Source organism: Aquarana catesbeiana, linkage group LG08 (genome assembly GCF_042186555.1).
Source record: "Aquarana catesbeiana isolate 2022-GZ linkage group LG08, ASM4218655v1, whole genome shotgun sequence".
Classification (NCBI taxonomy): Eukaryota; Metazoa; Chordata; class Amphibia; order Anura; family Ranidae; genus Aquarana; species Aquarana catesbeiana.
Genome location: NC_133331.1, coordinates 81,933,534 through 81,947,415, shown reverse-complemented (window position 1 = coordinate 81,947,415; position 13,882 = coordinate 81,933,534). Strand labels below are relative to the sequence as shown.

The window sequence follows — 13,882 nt, the reverse complement described above, 5'->3', positions numbered from 1 at the left end:
TAAAGAAATGCAGCGCCATATCTCAAAAAATGGCCCGGTTGGGAAGTGGGTAAAACCTTCCAGAGCTGAAGTGGTTAAAGAGTATTTATGCTATTTAAATGGATCGTATACAGTAGGTCTCTTTCTGACTATGATTTACTTTCTGCTTCCAGTCATATCCAAACACCCTTTTTTTTCCTAGTAGTCCCTAGTGCCTGGAGCTCTTCTGCACACAGCATGCTTAGTATCAATCAATAGAGAGAGACAAGATAGATGATCCCGCTCTAGTGTCCTATTTTTCACACGCATGTCAGCAGCAGCCCTGGTGATGAAGGGGTTAAGCCTAGTTCCACACAGCTACTGTAGACTGAAAAGGACACTTCCTCTCTGAAAATTTGTAAATCTCTTAAGAGAGGCTCGGCATTTGTTATATTGTAAAGAAAGTCCCTACGATGGCATATAGACTCCCACTCCGGGAAGACTTTGAAAACTGGACAACTTATCAAGTTTCTGACCTTTTAAAGCAGGTAAGAAGGGTGCTGTGTACTCATTGATGTATACTTCTAAAAGATGGGACAAACTGCACAAAAAGTATTCAAAAAGAATATAGATGTCACACTGACACTTTGAATAGCAGCACTAGTATTTTCTTTAAAGGACAAGTCCACCTAGGGTTGCCACCTCATCCCTTTAAACCCAAACACATATTAATTACACAGGTTCTGAGGCTGATAGAGGTGGTAATTAAACTCACTCGTTGCCTTATCTGCATTAATTTAGCCTTCAGAACCTTTGTAATTCATATGTGTTCAGGTTTAAAGGGATGAGGTGGCAACTCTAAGTCCACCCCAAAGTGTAATTCTGGTTTTGGTAGGTGCTGGAGCCTCAGACTACTCAACAATTTCTTACATGTCTCCAGGACCCCATTGGTGGGATCTCTGTCTTGATTTTTCTAGGTCTGCACATTGGCTCTACCCCTTACGAGGGGCTCCCACTCTCTTCCTGTTGGATTTTGTATTTCATTTATTTTTATGGAGAATGCAACAGATAAAGCTGGAACGTTCAAAGGTGGGTGGGAACACCCAAACTGAGATGGGCAGGAATAGACTCTGGATTATGCCAGGGGGACTTCACTGCTGGGACATTCGAGACATATAAAAAGCTGGGGACTGACTCAGCCCACTAGGTTCCACTTATAACTGAAATAACACTTTTGTATAGAATGGTAATTGTAAAGTTATTTGCAAAAAAAAAAAAAAAAGCACCAATTGGGGAAAAAATTTAGATCTAGCAAAAATTTGGATGTTTGGTTTCATAGGTGTGCGCAGCATATTGCATTAGGGTGTGCACCCCAAAGTCCAAACACACAAGCACAGTAGAGCAGAGGACGGTTTCAGTAGAGCAGTGGATGATGTCAGTAGGGATGAGATTGGTGTCGGTAGTTTTTTGTTTTTATTATTTTATTTTGTTTTTGTTTTTTACATTTTTTTTTTTTTAAATAATATTATTTTTTTTATTTTTTATTTTTTTACAATTTGTAAGGTGTCCTATTGAGGGGCTTTGATGAAATAGCAGAGAAAGGGCCTGAGGACAGAGAGTCTCTTTTTCTGTAGCCTCAGCTGCCACGGGGGTTTAGCAGGGGGAATCTGCGTCGTACAGGGTGATTAGGGTGTGTCCAAGCACCCCCGACTATGTTTGGTTTTATAATTATAAGGTATCACAAATTAGAGGCATACAAGGGGCAGTTGTGTTACAATGGGATTCTTGATCAGAATTAAGTTATTTATGGGAATTATGGTTACCATACATGCTTCAATAAATGATCAATTTATTTTCTAATCAATAATCGGTCTATAGTCAACAACCCACAACATTTGATCAGTAATCCACACATGGGGAAGAGGATTTCAATGGATAGATAAGATATGATTGTAATACTCTGAAGTACTGGGTTTTATTTGTTCGTTCCTGGCAGTTAATAGAAGGCAGTGGATAAAAGGAAAATAAGCATTAGCAGGAAGTGGGCCTGGGGGACTCTCGCCATCCACAAATCTCTGTAAATACACAGGGTTTGGGGTTCGCAGAATGTGAATGTCACACACAGCCATGTAAAATAAAAAAATGACAGGGAGAAGAACCGTGCGATTCAGTGGTGCTGGTGGAGGGGGGTGGTTGGAATTGGGGGTGGGGGCTGCAGACTGTAACAATCGGGTGTAACATTATATATATATATATATATATATATATATATATATATATATATATATATATATATATATATGTTACACCCGATTGTTACAGTCTGCAGCCCCCACCCCCAATTCCAACCACCCCCCTCCACCAGCACCACTGAATCGCACGGTTCTTCTCCCTGTCATTTTTTTATTTTACATGGCTGTGTGTGACATTCACATATATATATATATATATATATATATATATATATATATATATGTTACACCCGATTGTTACAGTCTGCAGCCCCCACCCCCAATTCCAACCACCCCCCTCCACCAGCACCACTGAATATATATACATTAGGGAAATTGCACTTTGCAAAGGGAATTTTCCCTAGACATTAATCAATTAATTAAAGCTCTGCTGGCTTCCATCATCCAATCATGTGCAAGCAACAATTATGGTTTTTTTTTTGTCTTGCACCTAATTGGGTATTCTTTTGCAAAGTGAAATTTCACTTCTTTAACTATGCTCTGGGGCAAATTCCCATGCAATATGCAACTTCCAATGCAAAGTGAACATCCTATTTGCCCATTGTCAGAAAGGTGGACTAAAGCCGGTCATTGACGGTTTGACATTCAGCCGGTTCAGCAGGAACTGTACAAATTTTGATCCTTCTATGTAGGGTTGTCCCGATACCACTTTTTTAGGACCGAGTACAAGTACCGATACTTTTTTTCAAGTACTCGCCGATACCGATTACCGATACTTTTTTTTTAATGTCACGTGACAGTTTTTTTTTTGCTATTTTTTTGGGGGGGGGGGGGGGGTGAACGTTGTATGTGTGTGTGTTTTGTTTTTTTTTACAATTTTTATTTTTTACAATAATATTTTTTTATTCTTTATTGTTTTTTTTGTTTTTGTTTTTTTAATCAGCCCTTTTGGGGGGCTTTGGTGAGATATCAGGGGTCTTAACAGACCTCTGATATCTCCCCCTTGAGACAGAGAAAGAGAGAGAGGATAGAGATTCCCCAGTCCCTTTCTCTGCAGCGTCAGCTGCACTGAGAATGAATGGAGAGAAGGCAGCGGCTTCTCTCCATTCATAAACTGACACATAGTAATCACAAGAGATTACAATGTTTCAGTTATGTGAATGGACAGAGTCAGCTGACTCTCTCCATACACAAAGGAAGGAGGGGGAGGACGGAGGAACGGAGGGGGAGAACGGAGGGAACAGATAAGGAGAGAAGAACAAAGGGGGAGTACGGAGGGGGACAGATAAGGAGAGAAGAACAAAGGGGGAGTACGGAGGGGGACAGATAAGGAGAGAAGAACAAAGGGGGAGTACGGAGGGGGACAGATAAGGAGAGAAGAATGCAGGGGACAGCGGAGAGGCACAGAGGAACGGAGGGGGCATGGAGGAGGATGCAGTGACATACAGCGGTGAGCGATCACTGCTGTATGTCACTAAAGCTGGTGAAAGCCGCTGGGGGAGAATCTTGTAACTCCCCCACGCGCCGATCACAGCTGACAGTCCAGGTATCGGCGGAAGCATCGGGAGCATTTGCCCAAGTACAAGTACTTGGGCAAATGCTCGGTATCGGTGCCGATACCGATACTAGTATCGGTATCGGGACAACCCTACTTCTATGGGCAGGCTGGTTGTACTGAAGTCAATTCATCAACCAGCCCAATGGGTTTTTTTTCACCTAATCACTGTCGGCAGTTATAGCAGAACACAATAGCACTGTGGGGGGGTTTCCCCCATCAGCACTGACTGTGTTGATGGGGGAAATCAAGCAATTTTCAGGGGTTGAAGGAAATAAAATTGCATAATCTATAGCCTGCCTTAGCCTTTAAAGTGTTAGTAAACCCAGGACCCTGCATTCATTATATCTGGTCTTCCACACAGAGCATGGATATGCAATCATTTTAATAAATATAAACGCCTAAATACCTTTCCTCATCAGCAGTATATAGCAGCCTTATGACTTCTATCAGTGTCTGGTTACAGCTTGTAGGAAAAGTTTTCATTCTTCTCTGACTGTCCTGTGAGGCTGCATGACCCCGGACCCTCTGTCTGGACAGTGCTGATCACATGCACCCTCCCGATGACAAAAAAAAAACTCTCTAGCAATACACACCAAACTGAGCATGTGCAGCTTGTCCCCTTCCCTCTATAATATTCGGAGATGAGTTGGAGACAGTGGAAGAAGAGGAGAATCAGAGAAGGCCGGATCAAACAGCCTTTTTACACAATGCAGAGGATTAACCCCTTGGGTTCCGCAAGCATGCTTTACTGCATACACAGACTGATTTTACTGCTGTGGGTTTAATAACACTTTAAGGCTGGCCATACACAGTGCTAATTTCTTTCCTGCAACCACGGGTTGCTAGCAGGCTGGTTGTATTCAAGTTGATCGATTGATCAACTTAGTACATTCAGCCTGCCCATTAATGGTTCAAATCTCGGCCGGTTCCTGCTGAACTGGCCAAGATTCGAACCGTGTATGGCTGACCTAACTCTCAAGTCTAGGAAAAAGCTCTGCAAATATCTGTGGTGTTCAGCTGTGCATTTGCAGGCAGCAAGGATAAAAGGCCCAGCTGGAGGTAAACATGGCAGCAGGATGTTGCTGGACCAGAGGTATAGGTTAGATGAGCTAAGTGGGAGGATGGGGGGGATTGCAAAAAGGCAAAAAAAAATTGTCAGTAAACTTTGTTTAAAAGTTCTTTTAGGCCCCTTTCGCACAGGGGGAGTGCGTCAGGGGTAAAGCGCCGCTATAGTTAGCGGCGCTTTACCATCAATTTCGTGGCGCTATTTGACTGCTAGCAGGGCGCTTTTACCCCCCGCAAGTCGAAAAAGGGTTAATACCACTGCAAAGCGCTGCTGTAGCAGCGCTATGCCGGCGTTATAGCCACGCTCACCCATTGATTTCAATGGGCAGGAGCGGTTTAGGAGCGGTGTATACACTGCTCCTTCACCGCTCCAAAGATGCGGCTTGTAGGAGTTTTTTTAACGTCCTGCAAGTGCACCGCTCCAGTGTGAAATTCACACCGGAGAGACAGCAGTGGTGCTTTACAGGCGCTATGCAGATGCTATTTTTAGTGCTGTAGCGCCTGTAAAGCGCCTCAGTGTGAAAGGGGTCTTACCATTTACATTTTGTGCATAGTTCAATAGTGACTGCCTACAGTTGTTTTTTAGTGATCACAGCACTTCATCTGTCTTCAGTTCTAACACTACAACAAACACAACACAGATATTTGTTATTGTCTATACTTCACTATCCTGCCTATCACACAATGTCCAATCTACCAGAAATGTGAACTTTCCTGTTATAATGAATCATATTTACAGGACAAAACTGGGATCAGTTTGGGTTTAGTTGTTCACATGTAAATCAGTAGGGGTCCTCATATGAACCTGCATATTCTTGTTAGTATTTGAATTTATTCAAGCATATTTTGTAGAGATATTTTTGTAACTTGTAATGGTATTACTTCACGCATATATTGACACATTTTGGGGAAATGTCAGGAAAAACTGCAGACGTCACGCCTCTGTGGCAATAAATTCTCAGTTTGAAACTTTCAATAAATGTAAATATTGCATCATAGATGGAAACAAGCATGTCACGGTTTTAGAATTTGCCCGTGGACATGGGTAGTGATGGATGTAAACTGTAGCGGGTGTCCATTCTCGTTATCAGTGGGCAGTGTGAGTCCATGCTTGCCATGAAGCCACATCAGGAGACAGGTCATTTCCTCCATGTCGTATTCTGTCTCTCACCTCTCCCTGATAACAGCGGCTTCACATATGTTACTTCAGTTTTGGCAGATGCTGGAGAGTTACACCACTTAACAGTTACTTATATCACGTAACAACTCTTGAACTTGAATATGCAAAGATAGGGATGAAAACCTCAAACTCCCAAGTAGAACTATGGCACTGAGATCAGATCATGTTGTTGGAGCCTCCAATACATATAAGAAACTAGTGGCAGGCTCAGCACAACAGGGTCTGCTTTTTGGGTGAACAAAGGGCTCATCATGCCCACAGCCATGGAAAATGTTGCCATTTTATCAGTAAACTTTTTTTACTATTTTTTTTTTTTTTAACGGGCCCTTGCACATAGCTGCATAAAGATCAGTAAACGTTTGCATTCAGATCTGTATAAAAAAAAAAAGATCCGGTGTATGGACCATATTTTAAGCTGTAAGCATGTGCGAATGTTAATATGCTGTCAACATACATAGAAAATGCACTTTGTTGGAGCCGTCTGTGAATAAGTCACTTCTGATAGTCTACAGTTGCAATAAAAAGTATGTGAACCCTTTTGGAATGATATGGATTTTTGCACAAATTGGTCATAAAATATGATCTGATCTTCATCTAAGTCACAACAATAGACAATCACAGTCTGCTTAAACTAATAACACACAAAGAATTAAATGTTACCATGTTTTTATTGAACACACCATGTAAACATTCACAGTGCGGGTGGAAAAAGTATGTGAACCCTTGGATTTAATAACTGGTTGAGCCTCCTTTGCAGCAACAACTTCAACCAAACATTTCCTGTAGTTGCAGATCAGACGTGCACAGCGGTCAGGAGTAATTCTTGACCATTCCTCTTTACAGAACTGTTTCAGTTTTTTTCTTGGGATGTCTGCTGTGAATCGCTTTCTTGAGGTCATGCCACAGCATCTCAATCGGGTTGAGGTCAGAACTCTGACTGGGCCACTTTCTTCTGTTTAAGCCATTCTGTTGTTGATTTACTTCTATGCTTTGGGTCGTTGTCCTGTTGCAACACCCATCTTCTGTTGAGCTTCAGCTGGTAGACAGATGGCCTTAAGTTCTCCTGCAAAATGTCTTGATAAACTTGGCAGTACAGGGGGGTCATTATCCGCCGAGGGGAACTTTCACGGCAGAACACCGGCCTTAAAGCGGGGGTCCACCCACACCGCCAAAAAAAAAAAAAAAAACATTAAAAGCCAGCAGCTACAAATACTGCAGCTTCTGACTTTTAATACATGGCCACTTACCTGTCCCAGGGTCCAGCGATGTCGGCAGGCGACGCCGAGAACCCGCTTGGTTCTCGGCAGCAGCCGCCGCCATCCTAGGTGAGGGAATCAGGAAGTGAAGCCTTGCAGCGAGTCGCGCTGCGCGTCCCAAGTGGTCCCCGCTTTCTCCTGGGAGCTGTGTGTTTCCCAGGAGACAGCGCGGTGGGGACGGGAAGAGGCATAGACTCCCATGGGAGTCTATGCCGGAAGTGGGTGCAAATACCTGTCTTAGACAGGTATCTGCACCCCCCTCCCCCCTGAAAGGTGCCAAATGTGACACCGGAGGGGGGGAGGGTTCCGAAAAGCGGAAGTTCCATTTTTGTGTGGAACTCCGCTTTAAGCCTGGTACACACGATGACATTATCGGACGAATAATCGTCTGGTTTTTTTTGCATGCTAGTCTCCATATTGAAAATGAAGAGGTTACCAAAGTTATGAAATTTTTCCTACGACAGAATAAAAATTTGAAAGTGAATGTAATGTAGTGTATTGTATTTGTATTGTATTTTCGGACAAATATTGTACTGATTAAACGAAAATCATACGATCTGGTGTTGTACGAGGAAAATTTTCCTGTTTGTCCCTTTAGATAATTTTGGATGAAAGCTGTGTACTAAAAATCAGATTATCGTAGATCGCTTCAAAAATAGTATTTTTTGTACGATTTTCTCATCATGTGTACTAAGCTTAAGTTGTGCATATTCCCTTATAGGACTGTGCAGACAGTGGGTGTGTCCTTTTCCTCCACTCAAGTCTCTTATTACACTCAGCTCCCTGCTGGCCCAACCAGCCTTTTTCAACCAGGGTGCTCAGGTACCCTGGGGTGCCTTGAGGTTTCTTCAGGGGTGCCTTGGCAAAGTGTTAATAAGGAGGATGTAGGTCACCTGCATAGCATACTTGTATCCCCCTCTCCTGCCCCTCTCAATCAGCGTTGGGGTCACATTAGCTGAGTGATGGAGAAAAATTAAGGGAGAAGAGAAACATCAGAATACTAGTTAGTATCAATTTGCAAAGGTGTATTTGCTTTGGAAGAATAAGTCACCTCTAATGTTGGGTGTCCTATGTGTGAGGATGTTGCTGCATTATGTAAAACTATTAGAATCATTTTTACATTTTAGAGTGGGGCGCCTTAAGACTGTCCATAATTTTAGAGGGTGACTCGAGACTGTCCATGATTTTTAAAGGGTGCCTTGACTTAACAAAGGTTAAGAAACACTGCTCTATGCTGTGCAGTGTAGTCAGATAAACAGGTACAACTTATGTAGGAGGATTTGTCTATCTCTGTGTATCACCTGAGGCCAGTCACTTCACTGGGTATATGTAAGAGTTTACAACCACTTTAACAGGTTGAGACAAACTATAACTCTAAAAGGGGTACTATAACACATTTAATTGCATTTGCTCTGACTTCACAAGCATGCATGTTTAGCGATACCCCCGTAGGGGCTGCTGAAAGTTGTCACCCTGTCACCCTGCCCAGCCCGGCATTCGCTTCCCAATCACCTTGGAAGCAATGAACAGTCCATGTATTTGTTTTTGTATTTTTATTGAGGGATTTGAAATTGGATAGGGATGGGAATATTTGGGAGGCCCAGTAGAATTTCAGAACAGTCAATTTGGGACAGAACTCTGTACACTCTTTGTACAAGACACTTCTCCAAACTCCTCCTGCACAACACTTGCTTGCAGACTATCAATCTCTCTCTCCTGCACAACACGTGCTTCCAGGTACAGCTAGTACATGGTTAGGCCCAACTCTGACTTAGTCAGATCTTAAAAATTGCCATTTGTAGGCAGGGACTATGGGTCCTTTTTGGTGTAGCAAAAATAGAATAGAAAGTCTTTAGTGCTAGCTGTCCTATGGTGGACTACTGCTCCCAGTAATCCCTCTTCAGACCCTGCCAGCCCTCCTGGCTCCAGCTGCCCAACTCCACTGCCTGTGACATCACAATCCTTACTGCTGGCTCTGCACCTATCCCAATCTTATTCGGGGATTGGTCTGGGCTCCCTGAGACACCTCAGACAGCTCTACCCCTCTTCCCCTCCTCTCTTATAGAATCCTCTAAAACCCAGAATGAGGTAACTGAGAAGTGATGCTATCTCTGAGTCACCAGCCTACACTGAGCCACTCCCAGCCCACACAGATCAAAACAAACAGGCCTAGCTTATAGCTAGGCCTGATTAAATTTACCTGCACTCACCAAAAAACTCACCTCTGGCACCTATCTAGGTAGAAGGTGCTACATTTGTTTATGTCAAAGGAAGTGAGATCTCAGCCAGGAATTTAAAGTGGTGTTCCACCCAAAAAAAAAAAAAAAAAAAACTCATGAATGTGTCTAAATAAATAAAAAAAAAAAACATTTAGAAAAATGTTTTTTTTCTCACCTCTAAATGGCTGTTGCTAGGGGGTCCCTCGTAGTCTGCCTCCTTCAGTGCCTGGGCTCTTGACAGCACTTCCCCTTGGCGCAGGAAGGGCTCAGCTCTGCTCCCTCCCTCTTGTCAATCATCTGGGACACGTGACAGGTCCCAGATGATTGCGCGGCCAATCACGGCATGCGGCGCCGCTCGCGCATGCGCAGTGGGTGCCCGGCTGTGAAACCCCAGCCGGGCGCCCACATTTACAATGCCGGCGCTGCCAAACAGAGGGGGAGATGAGCGGGGCTTCATTCCCCCCTGCATCGCTGGACCCTGGGACAGGTAAGTGTCCGATTATTAAAAGTCAGCAGCTGCAGTATTTGTAGCTGCTGACTTTTAATATTTTTTTTTATAATGGGAACACCACTTTAAGTCCTGCCTTATATTGGTAGAAATCATAGCAATACTTTGATAACCAGCCTAATAGTTGTAAGGATGCCCAGTGCAGTTTGTTTTTTAGCCAAAAACAGAATAAATGTTGCCAAATCTGGCTAAAGTTGGTTCATCAAGTGAGAGTATTTCATTGATATAGATACATTGCATTATGTGTACCACTGAGACGATGAATGAATAAATGGACAAGCAGTTCCTTACTAGCAGGCTAGATTACGGATGATTGTACAATACACGTTGTGTCATGTTCCTTCCTTTTCCCTGCCAGACATGGCTAACAAGCACAATGTAACTTACAGTCTAATAAAGATAAGATATATTTGCTGTGAATGTATTTGGAAATCCATGTCATTTTTCAGAAGCAATTTATGATCACACAGGTGATACGTTCTTATGGATGGTTACAATTGACTATACTGACCTACAGTCACCAATCTGATCCAAATATGTCCTTATAAATGACAGATGGAATCAATACCGGTGGGGCAATGCAGACAATATGTATGAGAGATGTATGCATAAGTGCTGGGGCTCAATGTAGGAAATCTACACCTCCTCGCTTGTTCAGTAAGGCAAATAGCAGTCACTTTGTCAAAGTCTGATTAGTAGGTCTAACGGGGGAGCTGTTAATGATTATTGCTATGCACTTCAACTGTAAAACAGCGGTAATCATTAAACACCAATGATGACATTAATTTTTGGGGGGAATATAGATAGAACTACATACTGTATATAAATGCTGGGGGGGGGGCATTAAGAGAACTGTGCATTTGACTGCACTTTATATATGCTATCAATAAAGCAACAGTATATAACTGCTTGCTTTAGAAGAAAAGTACTTGTTTCTATTTCAAGCTAAAAGAAGTATAGTAAAACTTTGGATTGCGAGGATAATTTGTTCCGGAAACATGCTTGTAATCCAAAGCACTCGTGTATTAAAGCGAACTTCTGCATAAGAAATAATGGTATCGATTTTAAGCCACGATCAAGGTCCTTAAAGTTTTATTAAACCCACAACAGTAAAATCAGTCTGTACTGTATATGTAGTAAAGCATGCTTGTTATACTCGCTGTGCAACCTAAGGGGTTAAAGGGGTTGTAAAGGTTCGTGTTTTTTCATCTTCATGCATCCTATGCATGAAGGTGAAAAAACACTTGGCAGTGACCAGCCCCCCAGCCCCCCCCCCCTCCGTTTTACTTACCTGAGCCCTAGAACCTGACCCACAGGAACACGCTTTCTCTCTGCCCGGGGTTCTCGGCTCTGGATTGGATAGATTGATAGCAGTGCAGCCATTGGCTCCTGCTGCTGTCAATCACATCCAATGACGCGGGCGCCAGGGGGCGGGGCCGAGTCCTGCATTCGGCCTCTATGGACGCCGAATACTGGACTTGGGAGTACGCCTGCAAGGTAACCCCCCGGGAGAGCGCTTCTCCCAGGGGGTTATCTGATGTGGGGAGGAGCTGCGAGAGCCACCGAGGGACCCCAGAAGAGGAGGATTGGGGCCACTCTGTGCAAAACGAGCTGCACAGTGGAGGTAAGTATGATATGTTTGTTATTTTTTTTTTTTTAAACGAACCCTTACAATCACTTTAATCCTCTGCATTGTGTAAAAACGCTGTTTGATCCGGACTTCTCTGATCCTCCTTCAACTGTCTCCAACTCATCTCGGATATTATAGAGGGAAGGGGACCAGCTGCACATGCTCAGTTTGATGTGTACTGCTAGAGAGTTTTTTTTTTCTTTGGGAGGGTGCATGTGATCAGCACAAGGCCAATCAGCCCTGTCCAGACAGAGTCAGGGGCCCTGCAGTCTTATAGGACAGTGAGAGAAGAATGAAAATTCCTCCTACAAGCTTTAGGCTGGGTTCACACTACAGCATGCAGCAGGAGTCCGGTGCGTCTCCATTTACCGTTTCAGGTCCGATTTCAGCCCGAATTCTTGGCTTAATTCGGACCTGAAACGGACCAAAAGACACACAGGGCTTCTGTACAATTCACACCAGAGCAGCTGCAGAGATGTGTGAACCCGCTTCATAGAGATCCGATCGCAATCCCCTGCTATGAGAATTGGATGCGGGGAAACCGGCATCCAATTCGCAATAGTGTGAACTCAGCCTCAACCAGACACTGATAGAAGTCACAAGACTGCTCTAACTGCTGATGAGAAAAGGTATTTAGCAGTTTATATTTACTAAAGCTATTGCATTTCCATGTACTGTGTACTGTGGGAGACTAGATATAGTGAATATAGGCTCCTTGGTTTAGTAACACTTTAATGCTTTTTTTCTAATGTTGCTTTTACATTGGAGTATTTCTTTTAATAGCAGATGTGTAATATACTAATATAAACTGTCAGAACTGAGAATTTGTAGGAATCTGAATTTTCATTCTTAAATTGTTGCACAAAGTGGAAATAGTGTTGCCTAATGTCCAAGGCAACCTTTTTCAACAATGGGGTGCCTTCAGATTTCTTCAGGGGTACCTTGGCAAAATGCCTAAAAATTACCCCCAAATTGTACACAAGCTAGTGTGTGGAGAAGCCTGCCCTTTAGTTACAAAAAGCCAAAAATTTTCATTGAGCACCATTACGCGCTTCTAGCCTCCGGCGTTCTGACAACCATGACATCATCAGTTGATAAGGAGGACGTTGGGCACCCGCTTAGCATCCTTGCTTGCCTCTCCCCTGCTCCTGTCCATCAGCCCTGGGGTCACATTAGCGGAGTGATGGAGAGAAGCTGGGGAAGAAGAGAAACATTAGAATACTAGTCAATACCAGTGTGCAAAGTTGTATTTGCTTTGGAAGAATAAATTGCCTCTAAAGCTGGATGTCCTATGTGTGTGGATGTTGCTGCATTATGTAAAATTATTAGAATAGTTTTTTACATTTTAGAATAGGGTGCCTCAAGACTGTCCATAATTTTAAAGGGTGCCTTGACTGAAAAAAACATTGAGAAAGACTGCTCTAAGGGATATGTGTTTGTACTGTTAATTAGCTGCATTCTCTCCCTGTCAAAACAAAAATGGCAGCTCGGTGTCAGGCTTCAAGAGCCCATTCACAATTGGAACTGCATGTGAATTGCACTGAAATGCAGTTCATTTTGATTGGGCTGAAATTGCAGTATATTGCACCAAAAGTAGTGCATGCACTACTTTTTGAAACACATGGCAATCACATCGCAAGGTACAAAAGTACCATGCAATGCAGTGCGGGCCGGTGCAGGCAAAGGCACTGCGTCTGCGACCTGCATTTAGGGTGTCATTAACTTTGCACTGACCCCGGAAGTAGATCACAAAGGCAGTGTGATAGGAATTTGGCTTTCCCGCACTGCATTCTAGTGTGAACGGGCCCTAAAGCATATCTAAACCAAAAAAACAAACATTAAACATATTGCAGTTAACTAGGCCCCAGGTGAGGGGTCTACATCAGTTTTCTTCATTTGCACCTTGTAATCCTACATATAATAAACTGCCTGTCCTATGGGGACATCGCTCAAGTTGGTCAGTTTGAATTTCATCTTGTTCCCGGCGGACATTAAAGTGGAACTTCACCTAAAAGGGGAAGTTTTGCTCTTCCTCAGCACGCCCCCAGAAACATCACGTCTAAAGGGATGCAGACCCTGCAATTTTCCTCATTAGTGCCCTGTAGGTGCACAGCTGGTTGATTGAGAGTTTCCTTGACTATGGTATTAAATATGTCTTGTTGACTGCTATACCAAAACCCCACCCTTCCAGTATAATAACCACACCACAACAAATTGGAGTTAAATTGGCCATAGCAGCCTTTTTATTAACCAAAATATAAATACCAAATAATTAACAGATCAATAACATAAAAAAACAGAACAGATGGTATATTA

General features: G+C 43.1%; 1 protein-coding gene across 2 annotated transcripts in view; it reads left to right on the top strand.

Annotated features, from left to right (window-relative positions):
- Window positions 1–365: 365 nt before the first annotated feature.
- Window positions 366–13,882, top strand: part of BLNK (B cell linker) — a 330,248-nt gene continuing 316,731 nt past the window's right edge. Inside the window, exon 1 of one of the 2 annotated variants that reach the window (XM_073596065.1) lies at window positions 366–506. In XM_073596065.1, coding sequence (XP_073452166.1) covers window positions 432–506 — 75 coding nt within the window. In that variant the 5' untranslated portion in view covers window positions 366–431. The remainder of the gene's footprint in view (window positions 507–13,882) is intronic. The other variant, XM_073596066.1, reaches the window with a different exon arrangement.